Source organism: Amblyraja radiata, chromosome 3 (genome assembly GCF_010909765.2).
Source record: "Amblyraja radiata isolate CabotCenter1 chromosome 3, sAmbRad1.1.pri, whole genome shotgun sequence".
Classification (NCBI taxonomy): Eukaryota; Metazoa; Chordata; class Chondrichthyes; order Rajiformes; family Rajidae; genus Amblyraja; species Amblyraja radiata.
This window is the reverse complement of record NC_045958.1, coordinates 8,585,538-8,609,335: the sequence shown is the minus strand read 5'-3', so window position 1 is coordinate 8,609,335 and position 23,798 is coordinate 8,585,538. Positions and strand designations below refer to the sequence as shown.

General features: G+C 45.5%; 1 protein-coding gene across 5 annotated transcripts in view; it reads left to right on the top strand.

Annotated features, from left to right (window-relative positions):
• LOC116970777 (arrestin domain-containing protein 3-like) overlaps window positions 1–23,798 on the top strand; it is an 82,981-nt gene that overhangs the window by 34,852 nt on the left and 24,331 nt on the right. The window contains exons 1-2 of one of the 5 annotated variants that reach the window (XM_033017276.1): window positions 6,558–6,571; window positions 12,429–12,711. The exons of 3 other annotated variants lie outside the window; for them this stretch is intronic. In XM_033017276.1, the coding sequence (XP_032873167.1) occupies window positions 12,465–12,711 (247 nt within the window). In that variant the 5' untranslated portion in view covers window positions 6,558–6,571; window positions 12,429–12,464. Of the gene's footprint in view, window positions 1–6,543; window positions 6,877–12,428; window positions 12,712–23,798 lie in introns of those variants that run through there. One more of the 5 variants, XM_033017277.1, reaches the window with a different exon arrangement.

Genomic DNA, 23,798 nt, shown 5'->3' with positions numbered 1-23,798 from the left:
GAATATTCCTTTAATAATCCTTTTCAGGAAATTATTTGCCACGACAGCTTCAAGACAAACATAACATAACACCACGCTTTCATACATAACAAGTTAAAATACGTTAAAATACAAGTTAAAATACAATTAATTTAAAAAAAGTGCAGTTATTTATGCTCATTAAAAAGTCTTATAGCAGCTGGTAAACAGGACTTCCTGTATCTCTCCGTTTTGCACATTGGTGCAATCAGCCTCTGGCTGAAGATACTGCTCTTGATCACCTTCAGGGCATGGAGTGGGTGAGTGGGGTTTGTCATTATGGAACCTAGTTTATTTAAAGTTCTGGCCTCTGCCACCTGCTGGACCGTTCGTTGCTCAGCCCCGACCACTGAGCCGGCCTTCCTAATTAGTTTGTCCAATCTGTTTTTATCCGCTATACGGGCGCCATCTCCCCAACAGGCCACAGCAAAGAACAGAGCACTGGCCACCACTGAATGGTAGACACTGCACAGTAGGGGTTGGCAGATATTAAAAGACCTCAGCCTCCTTAAAAAATACAGTCGGCTTTGTCCCCTCCTGTACACCGCCTCCATATGACACTTCCAGTTCAGCTCACTGTCAAGCTGCACCCCAAGGTACCTGTGATTAGCAACCACCTCCACCTCAGTGTCCTTAATGTTGATCGGCGTTGCTTGAGTCCTCCTCCTCCCCCTCCTAAAGTCCACCACTATCTCCTTTGTTTTTTTGGTGTTGAGATGGAGATTATTGTGTGCGCTCCACTCCACAAAGTTACTTATAATGTCTCTGTATTCCTCCTCATTGCCCCCTTTAATGAGGCCGACAACAGCTGTATCATCCGAATACTTCTGCAAAAAGCAGTTGTTGGTGTTCCATTGGAGATCCGCTGTGTAGATGGTAAACAGGAACGGAGCCAGCACAGTTCCTTGTGGAGCCCCTGTGCTGCTCAAGATGGTGCCCGAGACACTGTTCTGTAGGCGCACGTACTGTGGTCTGAGGGAAAGGTAATCCAAACACCACAGTACCAGTGATGGATCCACTTTCATCTTCTCCATCTTCTCCCCTAGCAGTCGGGGCTGAATAGTGTTGAAGGCGCTTGAAAAGTCAAAAAAAGTAATCCTTACAGATGCATCAGCAGTGTCCAAATGTGTGTACACCCTCTGCAGCATGTAAATGAGGGCATCATCGACACTGATGTTAGGCTGATACGCAAACTGCAAAGGATCCATGTGATTTGACACACTAGTCCTGATGTAGGAAAGGACAAGTCTCTCAAATGTCTTCATTATGTGAGAAGTGAGCGCTACTGGTCTGTAGTCATTGTGGAGAGTGGGATGGGTCTTCTTTGGGACAGGTACCAGGCAAGATGTTTTCCACAGCCTTGGAACCCTCTGTAGACGTAAGCTCAGGTTGAACAGGTGTGTTAAAATACCACACAGCTCTGAAGAGCAAGTCTTCAGTAGCCTTGGGCTGGTGTCATCAGGCCCCACTGCCTTCCCTGGCTTCAGTCTGTCCAGCATCACCTTGACCTGAGCAGTATAAAGAGTCATGTGTGGGGCTGCCGGTGGAGTGGGAGGTGGAAAGAGGGGACTCCGTACAGGTGACATCTCAGGAGTGATGGAGAGAGGGATGGGAGGTGGAGAGGAAGCAGCAATGGTCAGCAGACCAGGTGGGGGAGGCTGGGGTGGTGTGGAGCCGTCGAATCTGTTGAAGAATCTATTCAGATCATCAGCCAGACCCTGTTCACCATCAGGCAGTGTACCACCGTTCTGCTTCATGCCCGTGATCTTTCGCATTCCAGCCCATACCTGCTTCACACCATCTTGCTGCAGCTGTCGTTCTAATTTGAACCTATAGGCTTCTTTCCCCTCCTTAATCCTCACCTTCAGTTCCTTTTGAAGTTCTTTGATTTTATTCCTGTCGCCCTCCCTGAAAGCCTTTTTCTTCTCATTTAGTAAGGCCTTCAGGCTGCTGGTAATCCAGGGTTTGTTATTGGGGTAGCAACGAATTACCCTGGGTGGCATGATGTCATCATAACAGAAATTGATGTAATGGGTAATGCATTCTGTTAGGCCGTCAATGTCTTCCCCATACTCCTCACAGAACGCATCCCAATCTGTTGTCTCAAAACAATACCTCAGGGCTTCATCTGCCTCAGGATACCAGTCTCTTGATGTTCTGATGGTGACAGGCAACCTCTTGGCAGCTGGTGTGTAGGAGGGAGAGAGATGTAACATGTCGTGGTCTGATCGACCAAGAGGGGGCAGTGCAGTACATTTGTATGCATTTTTGACATTTGCATACAAGAGGTCCAGTGTTTTATCACCTCTGGTTGTACAGTCAATATACTGTTTAAAGGTGGGCAAAGTCTTAGAGAGACAGACATGGTTATAATCTCCAGACACAACAATGAACGCCTCTGGGTACTTGGACTGGAGTCCCGCTATAGTGGTGTGCAGCACGTCACACGCGACTTCCGCCTTGGCAGATGGAGGAATATAAACAACAATGGCTACCACCACAGTGAACTCCCTGGGTAGGTAATAAGGTCTTAAACTAACCGCTAAGAGTTCAATGTCCTTGTTGCATATCCGTTCTTTGATAGTAGCGTGATTAGGGTTACACCACTTGTTATTGACGAGCAGTAAAAGCCCCCCACCTTTCTGCTTACCGCTCGCTCCGGTGTCCCTGTCCGCACGTATCGACCTGAAGCCGGTGAAACTGATCAAAGAATCGGGCGTGTTTTCCGTCAGCCACGTCTCTGTCAAGCTAACAATGCTGCTCTCCCGGTACACTTTCTGGTACCTGACCAGGGTTTCTAATTCGTCTAGTTTGTTCGTTAGACAGCGAACATTTCCCATGGTGATAGATGGAAGGGCTGGTTTAAAAGTCTCTCTCCATGTTCTCGTCAACCTCCTCTTGTTTCTCTTCACTCCCTCACGCGTTCCCCGATGTCTCCTCCGTAAGAGTTCCCTCGATATGTCATGTCGAGTTCCGAATATTGAGCCTTGTACCAGGCTTAGCAGTTCCTGACGGGTATATATCACGGCAGTTTGCTCCGCCCGTCTGGCCGATATCAGGCACATATTTCCACTCCACTCCCGTTCCTCCAGAAAGTATAGTTAAGTCTTGCTTACGAACTCAACAACACGCACTAGTTGTAGCTATAACACTTATATATAGTCTACTAAAATACTAACTAAGCATACACACTAATAATCCTATATAATACTAAATAAATAAACACTACACACAGCTGCTCGCGACAGGCTGCCGTCTCACCGGCGCCATTTTCCTCCTGGATGGATTAAAGTTTCAAGAGCAGCTGCAGAATCAGAACAGATAATGACTTCACTAAAACTGGCTTCCTCAATCCACCATAGAGCCCATTGAATTGCCATTAATTCAGTCGTGAGAACAGAGCTTCCATCAGAAATGCGCCGGCCAATCTTCAACCCAGCTGCTCCACATACACTCCAAACCCAGCTCTCCCACTAACTGGATCTTTAGATCCATCTGTAAAAACAATCAAAGTGCTCTCACTTCCCTACAAGATCACACGCGCTCTGGGATTTTGTAGGGAAACAACATATTTGCTTTCCATGCCGCGGAGTGTTCCAATCCGTCCCGACCCCGGTGTTCCCATCATCCCGACGCAAGGGCTCGGACATTGGACCATCGGCAGCGGCGAATGCGGAGGGTTCAACAGCCCCGACCAGGGTGAACAAAGGAGACAGATGATTGAACGTTAATACCTTCCATCACAGTGAGGAATGTGGATTCCACTGTGGTGGATGTTTATGTTAAATTTTATTTTCTGTGGCTGTGTGTATTATTGTTTTTTCACTTGGTATGGCTGTATGGCAACATCAGGTTTCACTGTACCTTAATTGGTACATGTGACAATTAAATTGAATCTTGAATGTTGGGTGGAAGGGGAACGGAAAAACAGAAAGTGGTCTAAATCAATTTAAACACAGGGAGAAGTCGGTGCTTTCGCGGACAGAGAGCTGGGACTGAAAGTCTCTACGGGTTTGCGAAATCTTATTACTACTGAATACTTCCCCTGGTCGCCCAGGCCGATGCAGGCAAGCCATTCTTGGCAGTTTGCCCCGAAAGCTTCAACAGGGTGGAGGCGAGGCATTGATGGGGACTTCAATAAGGCGAACCTCAAGAAATCACTCCCCAAGAACCTCAAGAAATCACTCCCCAACTTCCACCAACATGTCTCCTGCTGCACCAGAGGACCAAACACCCTCGACCACTGCTACACCACCATCAAGAATGCCTATCGTTCTATCCCTCGCCCTCATTTCGGTAAATCCGACCATACCGCGGTGCTGCTTCTTCCTGCCTACAAGCAGCAATTAAAGAGCGCACCCCCAGAAGTGAGGACAGCACAGAGCTGGTCGGGGGGGGCAGAAGAACAACTCCAGGACTGTTTGGAGTCTGTAGACTGGGCAATGTTCAAGGACTCGGCAACGGACTTGAACGAATACGCCACAGTCGTTACAGACTTCATAAAGAAATGTGTGGAGGACTGCATCCCTACAAAAACCTTCCGAGTGTTTCCCAATCAGAAACCTTGGATGAACTTTGAGATCCGCACTCTCCTGAAGTCCAGACACAGGGCATTCACCTCCGATGATACAGTGGCCTACATGAAGACCAGATACGACCTTGGTAAGGCCATCAGAAAGGCCAAAAGGGACTTCTGCTCCAAACTGGAGGACGAGACAGATGTTCGGCAGCTGTGGCAGGGTCTGAATGCAATCACCTCCTACAAGGCAAAACCAGGAGGCAGCTCGAATGCCGGTGTAACATCACTCCCTGACGAGCTCAATGCATTTTACGCACGCTTTGACAGGGAGAATACTGATGTGCCTTCCCGATCCCCCATTCGCTGCGATGGCATTTCAGTCTCAGTCACAGAGGCCGATGTCAGGAAATCCTTCAGAGGGGTGAACCCCCGAAAAGCACCTGGTCCTGATGGTATACCCGGCCGTGTTCTAAAAACCTGTGCGGACCAACTGGCAGGAGTTTTTACGGACATTTTCAATCTCTCACTTCTGAGGTCTGAGGTCCCCACCTGCTTTAAAAGGGCATCAATTATACCGGTGCCCAAGAAGAGTAAGGTGACATGCCTCAATGACTATCGACCAGTGGCACTAACGGCAGTGGTGATGAAGTGCTTTGAGAGGTTGATCATGGAGCAAATCAACTCCTACATCGACAAAAACCTGGACCCACTGCAGTTCGCGTACCGCCACAACAGATCAACGGTGGATGCGATCTCGCTGGCCCTCCACTCCGCACTGGACCACTTGGACAACAAAAACTCATATGTCAGGCTGTTATTCATTGATTACAGCTCGGCATTTAACACAATCATCCCCTCCAAACTGGTTACCAAACTCGCAGAACTGGGTCTCTGCGCATCCCTCTGCAACTGGATCCTCGACTTCCTCGTCCACAGACCACAGTCTGTTCGTATTGGTGGAAATGTGTCAGCCTCAATAACAATCAGCACGGGAGCACCTCAAGGCTGCGTGCTCAGCCCCCTGCTGTACTCACTCTATACCCATGACTGCGTAGCGAACCACAGTGCGAACTCCATCATCAAGTTCGCTGACGACACCACTATTGTGGGGCGTATCACTGATGGGGATGAGTCAGAGTACAGAAGAGAGATCGAGCAACTGTCCATATGGTGCCAGCGCAATAACCTGGCCCTCAACACCAGCAAAACCAAGGAACTGATTGTGGACTTTGGAAGGAGTAGGAGGGGGACCCACAGCCCCATTTATATCAACGGGTCGATGGTTGAAAGGGTCAAGAGCTTCAAATTCCTGGGCGTGCACATCTCTGAAGATCTTTCCTGGTCCGAGAACACTAATGCAATCATCAAAAAAGCACATCAGCGCCTCTACTTCCTGAGAAGATTACGGAGAGTCGGATTGTCAAGGAAGACTCTCTCTAATTTCTACAGGTGCACAGTCGAGAGCATGCTGACCGGTTGCATCGTGGCTTGGTTCGGCAATTTGAGCGCCCTGGAAAGGAAAAGACTACAAAAAGTAGTAAACACTGCCCAGTCCATCATCGGCTCTGACCTTCCTTCCATCGAGGGGATCTATCGCAGTCGCTGCCTCAAAAAGGCTGGCAGTATCATGAAAGACCCACACCATCCGGGCCACACACTCATCTCCCTGCTACCTTCAGGTAGAAGGTACAGGAGCCTGAAGACTGCAACAACCAGGTTCAGGAATAGTTACTTCCCCTCAGCCATCAGGCTATTAAACCTGGCTCGGACAAAACTCTGATTATTACCAACCACTTTCTGTTATTTGCACTATCAGTTTATTTATTCATGTGTGTATATATTTATATCATGGTATATGGACACATTTATCTGTTTTGTAGTAAATGCCTACTATTTTCTGTGTGCTTAAGCAAAGCAAGAATTTCATTGTCCTATACAGGGACACATGACAATAAACTAACTTGAACTTGAACTTGAACTTGAACTTGATCATCCTAAATCTTGTCTACTGTTCGCCACTCGGCGGAGGGAGAGGTCCCGGGACAGTCTCTCTCTCTCTCTCTCTCTCTGTCTGTGCACTGTGGCCACAGCTATGGGCAGAGTGAAGGCTGTATCGATCGTGTACGACCGCCCTACCTACTCCTGCGGGGAATGGGTCTCCGGGCGCATTGTAGTGGAGCTCACGGATAGGACCGAAGTGAAAGCGTTGAAAATCCACGCCAAAGGCGAGGCGTACGTGCACTGGACCGAGACGAAGCATTCATCCGATTCTCAGGAATCTGAGAGTTACACTCAGCAACTGCGATACTTCAAACACAAGTACTTGCTGATTGACCCGGGTAAGTCAAACTGTGCCCTCCAGTTGCAGAGAGTTGATAAACAAACCGACTGTAAAGTCAGTGTAGGAGGGAAACTACAGATGCCGGTTTACACCGAAGATAGACACACAATGCTGGAGTAACAGCGGGACATGCAGCATCTCTAGAGAGAAAGAATGCAACTACATTTAAAGTAGCTCTTCCTTCCCAATAACCCTTTCTGCCTTAAGCCCTCCCTTCACCACCTCCAGTTTAAATTCCATTTGGAATATTTTGGAAGACCAATAAACCAAGAATGGGTGGAGTAATTTCTTCAGACTGTAAAGTGCCTCTCAGTGCAGCGACATTGGCGTGTAGGAACAAGAACGGGCAGATAGATACTGGTTAATACACGAAAGGACGCAGAGTGCTGGAGTAGCTCAGCGGGTCAGGCAGCATCTCTGGAGAGCATGGATCGGTGCCGCTCGTTTCGGGTCGGGACCCTTCTTCAGACAGAGCTCACCTGTCCCGTCTACCTGTAACATGACACAAATGCAGCGAGTTCTCCCTGCCGCCTTGCCACAGGTATAAAGTTTATCCGTGTATAACGCTCGACAAACGGGTAAACTTTATACCTGTTGTTACATTTTTTCCCCTCACTGCTGGCGGAAATTGTGGTTTGTGGAATGACAAAACCCCCATGTCCCATCTTGTTATGGGTGGGGCCATACCTAAGTAGCAATGTTACAACATGTTGAGATTTAAAAAAATCAAGTCTGCAATTTATCCCATCAGATAAAGCATAACAAGAAGTTTAATTTGACACCTAATTCACTTTCATATCTTCAGTATTAAAAAAAGTTATGGCCATTTTCATGCTCGGAAATTAGCATCTTGTTCCCTATTGCTTTTCCATTGACTTAACACAAAAGCTGTGATCGAGGACAGTCAAAAGCCCATAACTTTCTTAAAAATTAAGAGAACTTAATGACATTTTCAGTTATTATAGATTGAAGCATTCTGAAACATAATCTTACTTGGATGACCTGAAATTAAAGCATATCATTATTTAATTACCTAATTGTAGCTAATTACAAAATTGACTTGTGACAGAAATAGTAATAAACACCCAGACTGCCTTGAAAATTCAAAAATGTGATATTCTCAAGATCAGAACTTTAATATTATTGTATTATATGCTGTAAGTCTATAACAGATAGGTACATAAATTACAATTTCTAGCAATAGACCAAGTCTTTATGGAGAAGATCAGTTGCTAGCTGGTACATTGGCATATCATAATCAGTAGCATCATCATATTCCTCAGATTGTAACCAATAAGCAACTCTGTACACCTTGTTTTTCATCAACTTTTCAATGTTGGCATTGTAAACTACAGGTTTTTGCTCTTCAAACCACACATGACATGCCTTTCTGCCCACTACTTTCCCATTAAGAATGTCCTGTAGATTCCATTTCTTAATAAAAAGGATAATCTTTTTAACTAGCCCAAGCATCCAAATTACAAACTAATCCCATTCACACGGGAATTCACAATATAACATGATTTTTAAATCTCACTGTCACAAATTTATATGCCAGATGGAAGGTATTTAATGTTTAATTCCCATAAATTAATCCAGAAACATCCTCTCAAAATATAATCAAAATTGTTGTTTTTTTGCACAATACATGTGACTCAAACTGTTATGAATATTTAGTTTAAAAATATTGATCATGGAGAGAGAATAACACAAAATATAGACAATTTGGACGGCTTATGACATGATTGTCCAAAAAAAATTGGCATTTTAACCATCTTGCTTCTGGAACGCGATCGATTGGAACGTTGCGGTTGCGGTGAATTTGAACTCCATATCGGCAGGAAAAACACTGCCGGTTTGTATTAGGCCCAAATAACATTTTCGCAACGTAAAATTAGATTAAAGCCATCCGAAGAAGCAAGATTATATGTAAAATAAACGTCTTACCCTTTGTTTTGTCCCATTCTTGCGATCCATCCCGTCGTAGGCGTTGAGGGCGCTCAAAGTCGCTTTTTATTTTAATCCAAATATTAAATTTTCCAGTGAATTTTTTATTTAAATGTAGAGCGAACGGGAGTCAGATCGATTTTTCATCAGCAGCTAGCAGCCCGAGGAAGTCCGCCTCATACAGGCAGTACAAGTATGTTTTGTAACATTGCTATACCTAGCACCACTGTTGCAAAACACGACGTGCTGGAGGATTTCAGCTCGTCAGGCAGCTTCTGTATAGAGAGAATGGTTAGGAAATGTTTCGGGTCGGGACCCTTCTTCAGACTCTCTCCCCATGCGCTGCCTGACCCGCTGAGTTCTTCCAGCCCTTCGAGTTTTGCTCAAGAAGGGTGGTGAATCTGTGGAATTCATTGATTACTACAGGAGGTTGTGGTCCGTGGAGACCAAGTCAATAGATATTTTTAAAGCAGAGATAGATAGATTCTTGAATCGTACGGGTGTCAGGGTTATGGGGAGAAGGCAGGAGAATGGTGTTAGGAGGGAGAGATAGATCAGCCATGATTGAATGGGGGAAAAGACATGATGGGCCGAATTGCCATTTCCACTCCCATCACTTATGACCTTTTAATTCAACCTTCTGTGGTCCCTCGAGTCTCTATTTTAAAGTCCCAGTGGAGAATAAGAAATCCTGGGAGAAACATAGAGTCAGTGGAACAAACTACTCCCTACATCCTGTGAAATATTATTAATCAAGAGGCAAAAATAACTTGTAACACAGCATTTATTATGATATTCATTTCTGATTTTTTTTCTGACCCACTGAGTTACTCCAGCGTTTTGTTTCTATCTTGCGTGATAAGAAAGAACACCAAATGCTGGTTCATACCCAAAGATTGGAGATATTTTGGGTCAGCACCCTCCTTTAGTCTGCTGAAGAGGCGTTCTGACCTGAAAAGTCACCTATTCATTTTCTCCAATGTTGCTGCCTGACCTGCTGAGTTACTCCATAACAAAATGCCAGAAATGCAGATGCAGGTTTACAATAAAAGACACAATGTGCTGGAGTAACTGAGTGGGTCAGGCAGCATCTCTGCGGAAACATGAATTAGTGATGTTTTATGTTGGGACCCTTCTTCACACTGTCTGAAACATAGAAAATAGGTGCAGGAGTAGGCCATTCGTCCCTTCGAGCCTGCACCCTTCAATATGATCATGGCTGATCATCCAACTCAGTATCCCGTACCTTCCCTCTCTCCATACCCCCTGATCCCTTTAGCCACAAGGGCCACATCTAACTCCCTCTTAAATATAGCCAATGAACTGGCCTCAACTACCTTCTGTGGCAGAGAGTTCCAAAGATTCACCACTCCCTGTGTGAAAAAAGTTTTTCTCATCTCGGTACTAAAAGATTTCCCCTCTATCCTTCAGCTGTGACCCCTTGTCCTGGACTTCCCCAACACCGGGAACAATCTTCCTGCATCTAGCCTGTCCAACCCCTTAAGAATTTTGTAAGTTTCTATAAGATCCCCCCTCAATCTCCTAAATTCTAGCGAGTACAAGCCGAGCCTGAAGAAGGGTCCTTACCCGTAAATCACCCATCCATGTTCTTCAGAGATGCTGCCTGACCCGCTGAGTCATTTCAGCACTTTGTGTCTTTCTTTTAAAGAGGGTATGGAATTGGCAGATATATACTAGTGTGGTCTGTGAGCTGATTGTCACATAGGAGACAAGGAGTTGGAATAAATGAGTCATTATCAGGTTGACAGGCTTCAACCTTTCGGGTATGTTAAGATCAGTGCTTAACTCCAGCTATTCACGGCTTACATCAACGATCTTTCCTCAGAGGACCAAATACAAGATTTATCAGTTTGCTAATAACATGAATCTTGCTGGGAATGAAACAGTGATGGAGGCATAGTGGCTTTGGCTGCATATGGCCAGACTGAGTGATTAGGCAACCACAGGGCTAATGGGATGCTATATGGAAATTGTGAGGTTATAGACAATAGGTGCAGGAGTAGGCCATTCGGCCCTTCGAGCCAGCACTGCCTTTCAATGTGATCATTGCTGATCATTCCCAATCGGTACCCCGTTCCTGCCTTCTCCCCGTATCCCCTGACTCTGCTATCTTTAAGAGCCCTATCTAACTCTCTCTTGAAAGTATCTAGAGAACCGGCCTCCACCGCCCTCTGAGACAGAGAATTTCACAGACTCACACAGTCTGTGAGAAAAAGTGTTTCCTCGTCTCCGTTCTAAATGGCTTACCCCTTATTCTTAAACTGTGGCCCATGGTCCTGGATCCCCCAACATCGGGAACATGTTTCCTCCCTCTAGTGTGTCCAAACCCTTGACAATCTTATATGTTTCAATAAGATCTCCTCTCATCCTTCTAAACTCCAGAGTGTACCAGCCCAGCCGTTCCATTCTCTCAGCATATGGCAGTCCCGCCATCCCGGGAATTAACCTTGTAAACCTACGCTGCACTCCCTCAATAGACAAACGGGTGTCAATATGGAAAGTGGAGGAGAGAAATGTAAATCCGAAAGGAGGAATATGGGTGACACTGGGTGGTGTCATCGAGGCGGCTGCCTCGCCAACAGTCTGTTTGTCCGCTCTCGGTTTTTATTATTTTAAGTATGTTTTAAAAGTATGTTTTAATGTTTCTTGGTCTGTTCTATGTGTGTGTGGGGGGGTGGGAGGTGGGGGGGGGGGGGGGGAATTCTGGCAAACTTTTTTTCAATCACTTTCCTCGACGGAGATTCAAATTTTCTCCGTATCGAATCTCCGTTTCCCCCCCCAAGGCCTAACAACGTGGAGAGGTGCGGCCTTTCCTGAAGACTGGCCCGGTGCTTCAAGCCGTGTGTGCGGCTTGACATCGGGTAACATATTTAACATCGGGAGCTGCGATCCTTTGCCGAGGACTGTGGAGAGCTCCTCCAACCGCGGGGCCTGTGGACTTTAATACCTTGAAGCCCGCGGTCTCCGGTAAGAAGAAGCCGACTCGGGAGCTCCATGCCGCGGAGTGTTCCAATCCGTCCCGACCCCGGAGTTTCCATCATCCCGACGCGAGGGCTCGGACATCGGACAGTCGGCAGCGGCGAATGCGGGGGGTTCAGAAGCCCCGACCACGTGTGAACAAAGGAGGAAGATGACTGAACTTTATTACCTTCCATCACAGTGAGGAATGTGGATTCCACTGTGGTGGATGTTTATGTTACATTTTATTTTATGTGTGTATCATTGTTTTTCACTTAATATGGCTGTATGGTAACTCATATTTCACTGTACCTTAATTGGTACATGTGACAATTAAATTGAATCTTGAATCTTGGGTGGAAAAGGTCCAAATCGCTTTAAGCCCAGGGAGAAGCCGTTGTTTTCACGGATGGAGAGCTAGGACTGAAAGTCTCTACGGGTTTTGCGAGATCATATTACTACTGAGTAATTCACTTTGCTCAGGACGGAAGCAGGATTTAAGTGCAGGCAAGCTAGTCTTGGCAGTTTGCCCCGCAAGCTTCAACGGGAAGAGGCAAGGCACGAAAACCGTTGCATTGATCATCGCAAGTCTTGTCTTCTGCTCGCCGCTCAGCAAAGGGAGAGGTCCCGGGACAGTCTCTCTCTGCACGGACCGCAGTCATGGGCAGAGTGAAGACTTTATCGATCGTCTACGACCGCCCGACCTACTCTTGCGGGGAATGGATCTCCGGGCGCATTGTGATGGAGATCACGAATAGGACCGAAGTGAGAGTGTTGAAAATCCACGCCAAAGGCGAGGCGTACGTGCAGTGGAAGAACAGCAGCAATTCATCCGATTCTAACCGATCTGAGGATTACCCTCAGCAACTGCGATACTTTAAACACAAGTACTTGCTGATTGGGTCGGGTAAGTCACTGTGCTCTCGCAGCATAGAGTTTATAAACAAGCTGACTGTAAAGTGGAGGTGGGAACGACAGGTGCGGTAACTCAGCAGGACAGGCAGCATCTCTGGAGAGAAAGATTGGGTGGAGCCCCTTCTTCAGACTGTAAAGTGCCTCTCAGTGCAGCGACATTGGCGTGCAGAAACAAGAACGGGCAGATACTAGTTAATACACGAAAGGACGCAGCTTGCTGGAGTAGCTCAGAGGGCCAGGCAGCATCTTTGGATCGGTGCCGTTCGTTTCAGGTCGGGACCCTTCTTCAGACTCCCTCCCCATGCGCTGCCTGACCCGCTGAGTTCTTCCAGCCCTTCGAGTTTTGCTCAAGAAGGGTGGTGAATCTGTGGAATTCATTGATTGCTACAGGAGGTTGTGGTCCATGGAGACCAAGTCAGTAGATATTTTGAAGGCAGGGATAGATAGATTCTTGAATCGTACGGGTGTCAGGGTTATGGGGAGAAGGCAGGAGAATGGGGTTAGGAGGGAGAGATAGATCAGCCATGATTGAATGGGGGAATAGACGTGATGGGCCGAATGGCCTAATTCCACTCCCATCACATGACCTTATGATACATAGAAACATAGAAAATAGGTGCACCGCCATTCAATATGATCATGGCTGATCATCCAACTCAGTATCCTATACCTGCCTTCTCTCCATACCCCCTGATCCCTTTAGCCACAAGGGCCACATCTAACTCCCTCTTAAATATAGCCAATGAACTGGCCTCGACTACCTTATGTGGCAGAGAGTTCCAGAGATACACCCCTCTCTGTGTGAAAAATGTTTTTCTCATCTCGGTCCTAAAGGATTTCCCCTTTATCCTTTGTACCATCTCCTGTAGTCCCTCGTTTCTCTATTTTAAAGTCCCAGTGGAGAATAAGAGATCCTGGGGGAAGCATAGAGTCAGTGGAACAAACTACTCCCTGCATCCTGTGAAATATTATTAATCAAGAGGCAAAAATAACCTGCAACACAGCATTTATTATGCTATTCATTTCTGATTGTATTTTGGAAACCTCAGCAGTCTTCATAGTGTGTGGCATTACATTCAGGGGGAACTCTGAATGCTGCACTCACAGCCACTCAGGTAAACATAACACAAAGTGTGATAAGAACCAGTCTGAAGAAGGGTCCCGAAACGTCACCTATTCCTTTTCTCCAGAGATGCTGTCCGACCCACTGAGTTACTCCAGCTTTTTGTGCCTATCTTGAGTGATAAGAAAGAACACCAGATGCTGGTTTATAGCAACAGATTGGTAATGTTTTGGGTTAGGACCCTCCTTTAGTCTGCTGAAGAGGCGTCGGACCTGAAAAGTCACCTATTCATTTTCTCCAGAGTTGCTGCCTGACCTGCTGAGTTACTCCATAACAAAATGCCGGAGTAATCTGCGGGCGAGGCAGCATCTCCAGATAACATAGGATTTCTTGTGTAAACCAGCATCTGCAGTTCCTTGGTACACAAAAATGCTGGAGAAACTCAGCGGGTGCAGCAGCAACTATGGAGCGAAGGAAATAGGTAACGTTTCGGGCCGAAACCCTTCTTCAGACTCTGCAGTTCCTTGTTCCTTGCATCTCACACGTATTGCTTTCAAGAAAGTCAACTGTTTACTCCATTCCTCTTCAAGAGCAAATATGAAAGGGAAATTATTTTTGACGATGCTTGGAATTCTTCAAGTATGTATGCAGGAGAGTAAATAAGGGGAGAGCAGCAGATATGTTATTCTTGTTGATTTTTCAAACGGCTTTGAAAATGTTTGATTTCGGAGGCTGTGTGAACAATGGAAATGCAGATGCAGGTTTACAAAAAAAGCCACAAAGTGCTGGAGTAACTGAGTGGGTCAGGCAGCATCTCTGCGGAAACATGAATTGGTGACGTTTTGGGTTGGGACCCTGCTTCACACTGTCTGAAGAAGGGTCCTGACCCCGTAAACCACCTATCCATGTTCTTCAGAGATGCTGCCTGACCCGCTGAGTCATTCCAGCACTTTGTGTCTTTTTCTTTAAAGAGGGTATGGAATTGGCAGATATGTACCACGGTGGTCTGGGAGCTGATTATCACATAGGAGACAAGGATTTGGAATAAATTAGTCATTATCAGGTCGACAGGCTTCAACCTTTCGGGTATGATAAAGATCAGTGCTTAACTCCAGCTATTCACGGCTTACATCAACGATTTTTCCTCGGGGGAACAAATGCAAGATTTATCAGTTTGCTAATAACATGAATCTTGCTGGGAATGAAACAGTGATGGAGGCATAGTGGCTTTGGCTGCATATGGCCAGACTGAGTGATTGGGCAACCACAGGGCTAATGGGATGCTACATGTAAATTGTGAGGTTATCGCACCAGTTAAAAAAAATACAGAAACACAGTATATTTTTTCTCTGTTATTTTTGGAAACGTTGATATTCAAATGGACCTGGATGAATCAACGTTAGGAGATGAGTATATGGAGGAGGGGAAAGGAACAGTCACTTACATTACATTACACCCACTCCGATATGATTAGTGGAACCCTTTCATATCTGTATCTCCCTCTTCCCTGACTAAGTCTAACGTTCAAGTTCAAGTGAGTTTATTGTCATGTGTCCCTGTATAGGACAATGAAATTCTTGCTTTGCGTAAGCACACAGAAAATAGTAGGCATTTACTACAAAACAGATAAATGGGTCCATATACCATGATATAAATATATACACACATGAATAAATAAACTGGTAAAGTGCAAATAACAGAAAGTGGTTATTAATAATCAGAGTTTTGTCCGAGCCAGGTTTAATAGCCTGATGGCTGTGGGGAAGTAGCTATTCCTGAACCTGGTTGTTGCAGTCTTCAGGCTCCTGTACCTTCTACCTGAAGGTAGCAGGGAGATGAGTGTGTGGCCAGGATGGTGTGGGTCTTTGATGATACTGCCAGCCTTTTTGAGGCAGCGACTGCGATAAATCCCCTCGATGGAAGGAAGGTCAGAGCTGATGATGGACTGGGCAGTGTTTACTACTTTTTGTAGTCTTTTCCTCTCCAGGGCGCTCAAATTGCCGAACCAAGCCACGATGCAACCGGTCAGTATGCTCTCGACTGCACCTGTAGAAGTTAGAGAGAGTCTTCCTTGACAAACCGACTCTCCGTAATCTTCTCAGGAAGTAGAGGCGCTGATGAGCTTTTTTGATAATTGCATTATGGTCTTGATGGTCTTGATCCAAGACGTCTTGATCCAAGACGTCACCCATTCCTTCTCTCCAGAGATGCTGCCTGTCGCGCTGAGTTACTCCGGCATTTTGTGTCTACCTTTGGTGTAAACCAGCATCTGCAGTTCCTTCCGACACAGGAATTACACCATATCCTTACTATGGAAATGTGATATTTCAAAATGATGTGTGGTTTAAATTGTGGCTAAAGTGAACTTGGCATTCTTTTAAAAAGCATTCACTTCACAAATTACTAACTAATGAAATAAAAATAGCAAAGGCTGGAAATTCAAGTAGGCCAGGCTATTCTGATGAAAGAAACAGAGTTAGTAGTAGTAGTATATATATTTATTTTGATCATGTAAAACAAGTTAAATACAAAGCAAAATAACAATAAAATGAAATGAACAATAAACGTATACACAGCTCATTGAATAACCTCATAAACATCATAAATTAAATCTAAAGGGCCGATCCCACGAGCATGCGACTGCATGCAGCAAGCGCGACCTAACGTGGTCGCTTGAGCCATACGGCCTCGCGGGGCCGGTCCCACTTCGATCGCCGGAGCCGTATGGAGTTGTGCGGGGCTGGTCCCGACATCGCGCGGGGCTCCGAAAAACTGACACTGTCCAAAAATTCCGCGCGGCAACGGCCTTCCGGCCCGCAGCCGCATTGAGGCCGTACGCACCGCCTCGACGGGCGTGCACTGCGTCTCGATGCCGTACGCAGCGTCTTGACGCCGTACGCAGCGTCTTGACGGTGTAGGTCACGCGCGAACTTCCCGCGGACTTCGCTTGAACTTCACATCAACTCGTATGGGATCACTCGACCTCCGCGCGGCCCCCGCTTCCGGTTTGGTCACGCTCGCCGCATGCAGTCGCATGCTCGTGGGACCGGCCCTGTACGGGGATCACTCGATCTCCGCGCGGCCCCCGCTTCCGGTTTGGTCGCGCTTGCCCTATGCAGTCGCATGCTCGTGGGACAGGCCCTTTACATGTTCGAAAAGGAGTAGGAGGAAGTATACACTTATTTATTCCTACCCCTTCTCTACTCATCAATTAATTCACAAACTTTATCTCATCCATATATATATATATATTATATACACACATGCACAACCATATACATACATACACCTACTTACATACACGCATATGCAAGCATGCAAACATACATATACAGTTTATAAACAATGAACCAAATCCTAATGTGCTATGTGTCAATAAACTAAAACGTAACTGTCATCACAGCCCTTCCTCATTCTTATACCTCTGAAAAATATTTTTTGCACTTCTTAAACTGAGTAATGTTTTTGTACTCAGTTTAAGAAGAAGTATAAAAAAAATTATTTCCCAGAGGTATTAGAATAAGGAAGGGCTGTGATGACGGTTACGTTTTAGTTTATTGACATAGTGTGATATTCGCGTTGTTAACATTTCATATGATCCATTTGCTACTTAATTGTACCTTTCTCCAAAACAAGCCTGGCCTGCTGTGTACTTTCATCTCCAAGTTTGTTAAAACTGGGTGGCAGTGTGACCTATGAGGAGGGTGCTATGAGGCAGACTTGGATAGATTGGGTGAGTGGACAGATGCAGTAAAATGTGGATAAATAGTAAGATTAAACATGAACTTACCAGTTTGAAATTTGATCTATATTTTATGAGGAGTAACGTTGAGGGATTACGTGAAGACCCCGCCAGTACGCATGCGTGTCAATCTACAAAGCAGCGGTGTGAAATCACAGACAACAGTTATTGAACTGATCATAGTAAGATAAGAGAACCATAATACCAGTTGACCTTTATGATAGAGGGCTGGGAGCGGAGGGCACGTAATCCCTCAATGTTACTCCTCATAAATTAAAGATCAAACTTCAAATTGGTAAGTTCTCGTTTAATCTTACTATTTTACTTTGGAGTCACGTGAGTGACTACGTGAAGATTTTAAAGCTCTGTGATTTCATACCGTGGAACGAGTCCAGGCGTCATACACTGCATCAGTAGGCCAATGATGAGTGAACATTAATATTGCATTCAGACTATATAATTGACATTGATATAGACATGTTGATGCTATTAATGAACAATAGTGCAATAGTAACCTACCTCAACCGGGAGGAAACATACCTAACATAGAGTTTGCAAATACCCCTGATCTGGCAATGGGTTTGATCTGAATATTTGGACAGATCAATAGTTTGGCCATCCTGCAGCCGCTAGGATGTGGTCCATAACCCTGCTGCTGAGGTATAGCGGTACTGGTGGAGTGAGACTCAAAATGTCAATGTTCACTCCTGTATATGCCAGACCCATATAATCCTCTGGAGAAGATTTGTAGTGATTCCTTCTAACGAGGTTTTATGTAACTAACAATATTGCTCGTCAGAGTCTATAAAGCTCTTAGGAACCTTGACATACTGGTGTAGATGCGTGATTACACGCAGCCCAAGGTCCATGGGATATGCAACATCTAGTTTGGTCTTGTGTCCCTGTCTAATCTGCTTGACTAATCATAAACAAAACATGTTATTATAGCCCGCAGATATGATCATCCTATCCAGTGCAGCAATGACTGGACCTGTAGTGCTGTACTCAGCACCATGGCATAACCACTAGTACGTGAGTTTGACCAAGGACAGGGATGTTGCTGGTGCCCATCGGCGAAGTGACGTAGCACAATGTTAACAACCCATATCTCTGTGTCCCTAGACCTGGGAGGTTTTAAGTTGACGATACCCTTCATAATATAGATGTCAGAGGGTGAGACCGGACAGAGTGGTTTATGTTCACCGCAACCAAATGATGAGGAGGTACTTCAGGCGCAGTAAATGGAATATTAACTTAATGTTATAATCCCATAAAACTGAATTTCAAGGTGTCAGTCATCCGTGCCGAGTTAAATGTAAAGAAGCATAAACAATACTTCCCATCTCCTTGGAGGAATGCTGCTATTTGATGCTATTCCTACAATCTGAAGTGAGCACTCCCCATGCTTTAGGTTTGACAACCCGAGCCGCAGGAACGGTCTCTCAGAGTCTGAAAGTCAATGAGTTGATTATATCATGCAGAGGATGGTTTCAACAGCACAACTGAACCAGCATCTTTGTGCCCAGAAATAACCATGTAAGGTTTTATGCTCATTCCCCACATCAGCGGGAACCATGGGTAAATAACCCAGGCAGGCACTATGAAAAAGCCGGAAGCGGGAATTTTGCAAGACCAGTCCTATGAGGCCAAATGGAGGAAGACATAAAAGACCATTCCTCCCTTGTGTAGCGAGAATGCACCCTTCGCCACTGATATGCCTCGTATTTTTTGCAACGGGTGATTGAGCCTAGATGCAATCTCGATCGTTAGTGTTCCACCGATCCACAATGTCATTAAATACCTTGTGATCGCACATTCATTCTGTGTTATAATTGATTTGCATGATAATACACCAGTGCTAAATGCGGTTAGGTAAAACTATCACCGGATACTTTGATTTGATTATACCTTAGTGATTAACATATACCATCACCAAAGTGTATGACCTAAGACTTGTGCATGCAGATTATGCATATTCACACACCCTTTAATGCACAGAATGCACCTGGTGTCCATTGGCAGTTGATACCATGACTGAACAATTGATAACTCGTGTTAATCCCATCTGCGTCCGTAAGTAGAGATGGTATTAGTAAATTTCCCATCTTTGAGCAATTGCATCAGTTGGGAAATGACTGAAGATTTACGGATGAGAGGTTTAGTGGAGCAACGCTGAATACTGTTCGTCCACCATTGTGACTTTGATAGTTTCAGCTGCGAATAGCAGATGTCTAATCTTTTGTCTCAGAGCCGAATCCCAAATAAATGGATTGATTGTATTCCAATAATCAATAGTTTCAGTTGGTATCAGCTTAATTTAAATTTAACTGGTTAGAACCCCAATTTCTCAAATATAGCTATGTGGCTGATAAGGCTAATTTAGTCAAATTCAGTATGTTCAATATCATCCAGATTGGCCATGCTACTTATTTGTTAGCTCTGTGCAGTCGAAGCACTGATTGTAGTGATTTGGTAAATAATCTGGAAACTGAAGTTAACCCATTTTGCAACGCCCCTGAGTGTATCATTGCCTCATCCAGTTAAATTTCAAATATCTCCGAACCCTGTGAGCGGAAATGATCACATGGAAGTTATTCAGAAATGTCTATGCAGCTCATGCGGGTTGAGGCTGTTGACAATGATCAGTCCACATCTCCCATAATTGTGAGCCTGCCTTGAAAGACAACTCCAACCATACCTGTTGTGCAGTATAAACTAATCTTATGCTATCCCAAACCAGGGTAAATTTTACCAACTTGTATCCATGACAGGAGACATCATCTATATGGCCGCCAGATGGGGAACTTTCAGGAGTTGCCTCAATCAGCTTCATCCTTCCACATCCGAATGGGAGGACTTATGCAACCCGACCCAGGAGCTGCCTCAACCATGTGTGCATGATTTTGCACTTCTGCTCCTGAGAGGTAGAGGAGCTCGAGTACGGGGTTGGCGCATCTTCCAGGAAGGCCGTTCTGGGCTGTGGCCTAAAAAAAGACCTTTGTCCTGGTTGTACGGCCTTCAAGCTTTCACCAGCTTCAGTGTATCGTGGTTTGCTGGTGGGTGCGTAGGGGTGCTGCTGCTGGAGATGTGAGGTCTTGCGTGATGATGTGGCCTTCATGAGCCCAATGGCCCTTGTCGAGCTTCTTGACTTGTTTCATCAGGTTGCCCAAATGGCAGTATCCCCCTGATAGCTGTTCACCACAGGGAAACTGAGCGAAATACAGTTCCCTGGTGCTGGGTATTTGGTAGTTGTTATTCACAGCCGCCTCCTACTGCTGGTTGTGTTGTTCCTGCACCCTGAGCACACTTGTGGTATCTTTAGCCAAACCCCCGTCTTAAGAGTCAGCCCAGCAGTGACTCCTAATGCTCCCCTCCGTCGAGGGAGATGCATTATGCAGCCCTCAATAAGGTGCTGCCTTGGGCGTCCATGGTGACTAGACTCCATATACCGGAGCATGTCACATTGGAGCATCTGCTCCATCAACCGCTCCATGCGGGATATGCGATCACAGTTGCTCCCGCCGGCGGTGAGTCTTCACAGCCTGACTCGTCCGAGTCTTCGGGCCTGTCCGACTTTTGCTTGGCTTTCCCACCAGTCTGTGGTGTCGATTCCGACTGTGCAGGAGCCAGGTCGGAGACTGCTGATCAATAGCGATCCAGGTGCAGCCTACCGCCACTGACTGCCCGCAATTCCGCGGTCCTCCGCAGTCAGTCTGGATGCGGTCCATTCCTGTAACAAATTCTTACAAAAATAGCACAAAACGACCTTCGAGTAAGGAATTTACCTGCATGTCTTGTTTTAAACCTTTTGCTGCAGCTGGTCTCCTGGTACTAGTTGTTGCAGCTGGGGTTCCCTCTGTGGTCCTTGTAGAAAAGCCTCCAAGTGTCAGGTAATTCTCCCCCGAGCTTTACCTCCGCGGTCCCTATTGCCGGGCTTCTCGGCGATGTTCTCCAGTCGGGGCTTTCCTTCCCCCCCCCCCCCCCCCGAGCTAGGTATCCCCGCAGTAACTGTAGCCGGGATATCCCCGCGGTCCCTATAAAAGGGATAGCCGCGATATGGAAAGGTCGGGGGGGTATCCTGCTCTGGGTGCCACCAGCACCAATATGAAGCCGCTGGTTTTACTCCCAGCGGCACGGAAGGCAAATCCACCGCCGCCCGCTCTCCGCATTCCGCGGTCTCCCAAGCGGGTTCTACACCTATATGAAGCCGCTGGCTCCACCACCAGCGGCTCGAAAGGTGAATCCACCCCTGCCCGCTACCTGCATTCTGCGGTCTCCCGAGTGACTTGGTCCGTGGGCAGGCATCCCCGTGACCGGGGTTCCCTGGAAGTTCGTGACTGGGGTTCCCCCTTTGTCCCGACTTTGCCCCGGACTTTTAGCAGGACCTCTAAGTAGGTATGTTACAAAAAGTAGGTATGTTACAAAAGAATCATACTACGGCCGTTCCGTGTGTTTTTAAAAAAAATTCACCCGACAAGTTAATAGCTGGAATGATTTTAAAAGCAGCTTCTGAAGCCGTCAATGCCGACAACTGGGATGGATTTTATGGAGGACCAGGTAAAAGAAAGTAGTTTATTTTTATGTATAAAAGTGTTTCTTAAGATGTATTTAATTCACATTTTAAGTTGCGAAACGGTGATGTTTCCCCCCAAAGAACCGGCAGTGTATTTGCTGCCGATATGGGGGACTAAATTCACCGCAATCTGAATGTTCCAAATGGTCCCGTTCCAGAAAATCCCACTCGCAAGCTGATTTAAATGGCCATTAATTTACAGGTATTAAACATTAAATTCCTTCCATTTGGCCTATAATCCCATGACAATGAGATTTAAAAATTATGTTATATTCTGAATTCTTGTGTGAATGTTATTTGGACACGTAGGCTATTTAAAAATGTTAATCTATTCTTAAGAAATGGATAGATGTTTAGATCCAGTAATTGAATTTTGCAATTAGCTACAATTAGGTAACTAACTAATTATATGCTTTAGTTTCAAGTAATCTAAGTAAGATTGTTTCATATTTGTTTCAGAATGCTTCAATCTATTATAACTGAAAATTTATTTCAGTTCTCTTAAATTTTAAGAAAGTTATCGGCCTTTAAATGTTCTCGATCACAGCTTTTGTGTTAAGTCAATGAGAAAGCAATAGGGAACAAGATGCCAATTTCCGAGTATGAAATGGATAGATGTTTGGCCTTAACCTTTTTAATACTGAAGATATGAAAGTGAATTAGGTGTCAAATTAAACTTCTTTTTATGCTTTATCTGATGGGATAAATTAAAGACTTGATTTTTAAAATCTCAAAATTTTATAACATTGCTACTCTAAGTGGCCACTTAGAGGTTCCTGCACGAAGCTAAAGAACCTGAAAAAGTTTTTTAAAACTTACCTCAGGTCTGCCGCTGGCAGGAGAATCACGTCCACCCTGCCAGTTGTAACGCAATGCGATAGACGATATGGACACGCATGCGTACTGGCGGGGTCTTCACGTAGTCACTCACGTGACTCCGAAGTAAAATGTGAGGTTATCCACTTTGGTTGCAAGAACGGGAAGGCAGATTATTATCTGAATGGTGTCAGATTAGTAAAAGGGGAGGTGCAACGAGACCTGGGTGTGCTTGTACATCAGTCACTGAAAGTAAGCATGCAGATACACTAGGCAGTGAAGAAAGCTAATGGCATGTTGGCCTTCAATGCGAGAAGATTTGAGTTTAGGAGCAAGGAGGTCCCACACTGCAGTTTTACAGGGCCCTGGTGAGACCTCACCTGGAGTATTGTGTGCAATTTTGGTCTCCTAATTTGAAGTAGGACATTATTGCTATTGAGGGAGTGCAGTGTTGGTTCACCAGGATGGCGGGACTGACATATGATGGAAGAATGGGTCAACTGGGCTTGTATTCACTGGAATTTAGAAGGATGAGAGGATATATTATAGAAACATAAAATTCTTAAAGGATTAGACAGGCTAGATGCAGAAAAAATGTTCCCCATGTTGGGGGAATCCAGAACCAGTGGTCACAGTTCAAGAATAAGGGGCAAGCCATTTAAGACTGAGATGTGGAAAAACATCTTCACCCAGAGAGTTGTGAATCTGTGGAATTCTCTACCACAGTATGCAGTGGAGGCCGGTTCACTGGATATTTTCAAGAGAGAGTTAGATTTAGCTCTTGGTGCTAAAGGAATCAAAGGACCTGGGGGAAAAAGCAGAAACGGGGTACTAATTCTAGATGGTACACATAAAAGCTGGAGAAACTCAGCAGGTACAGCAGCA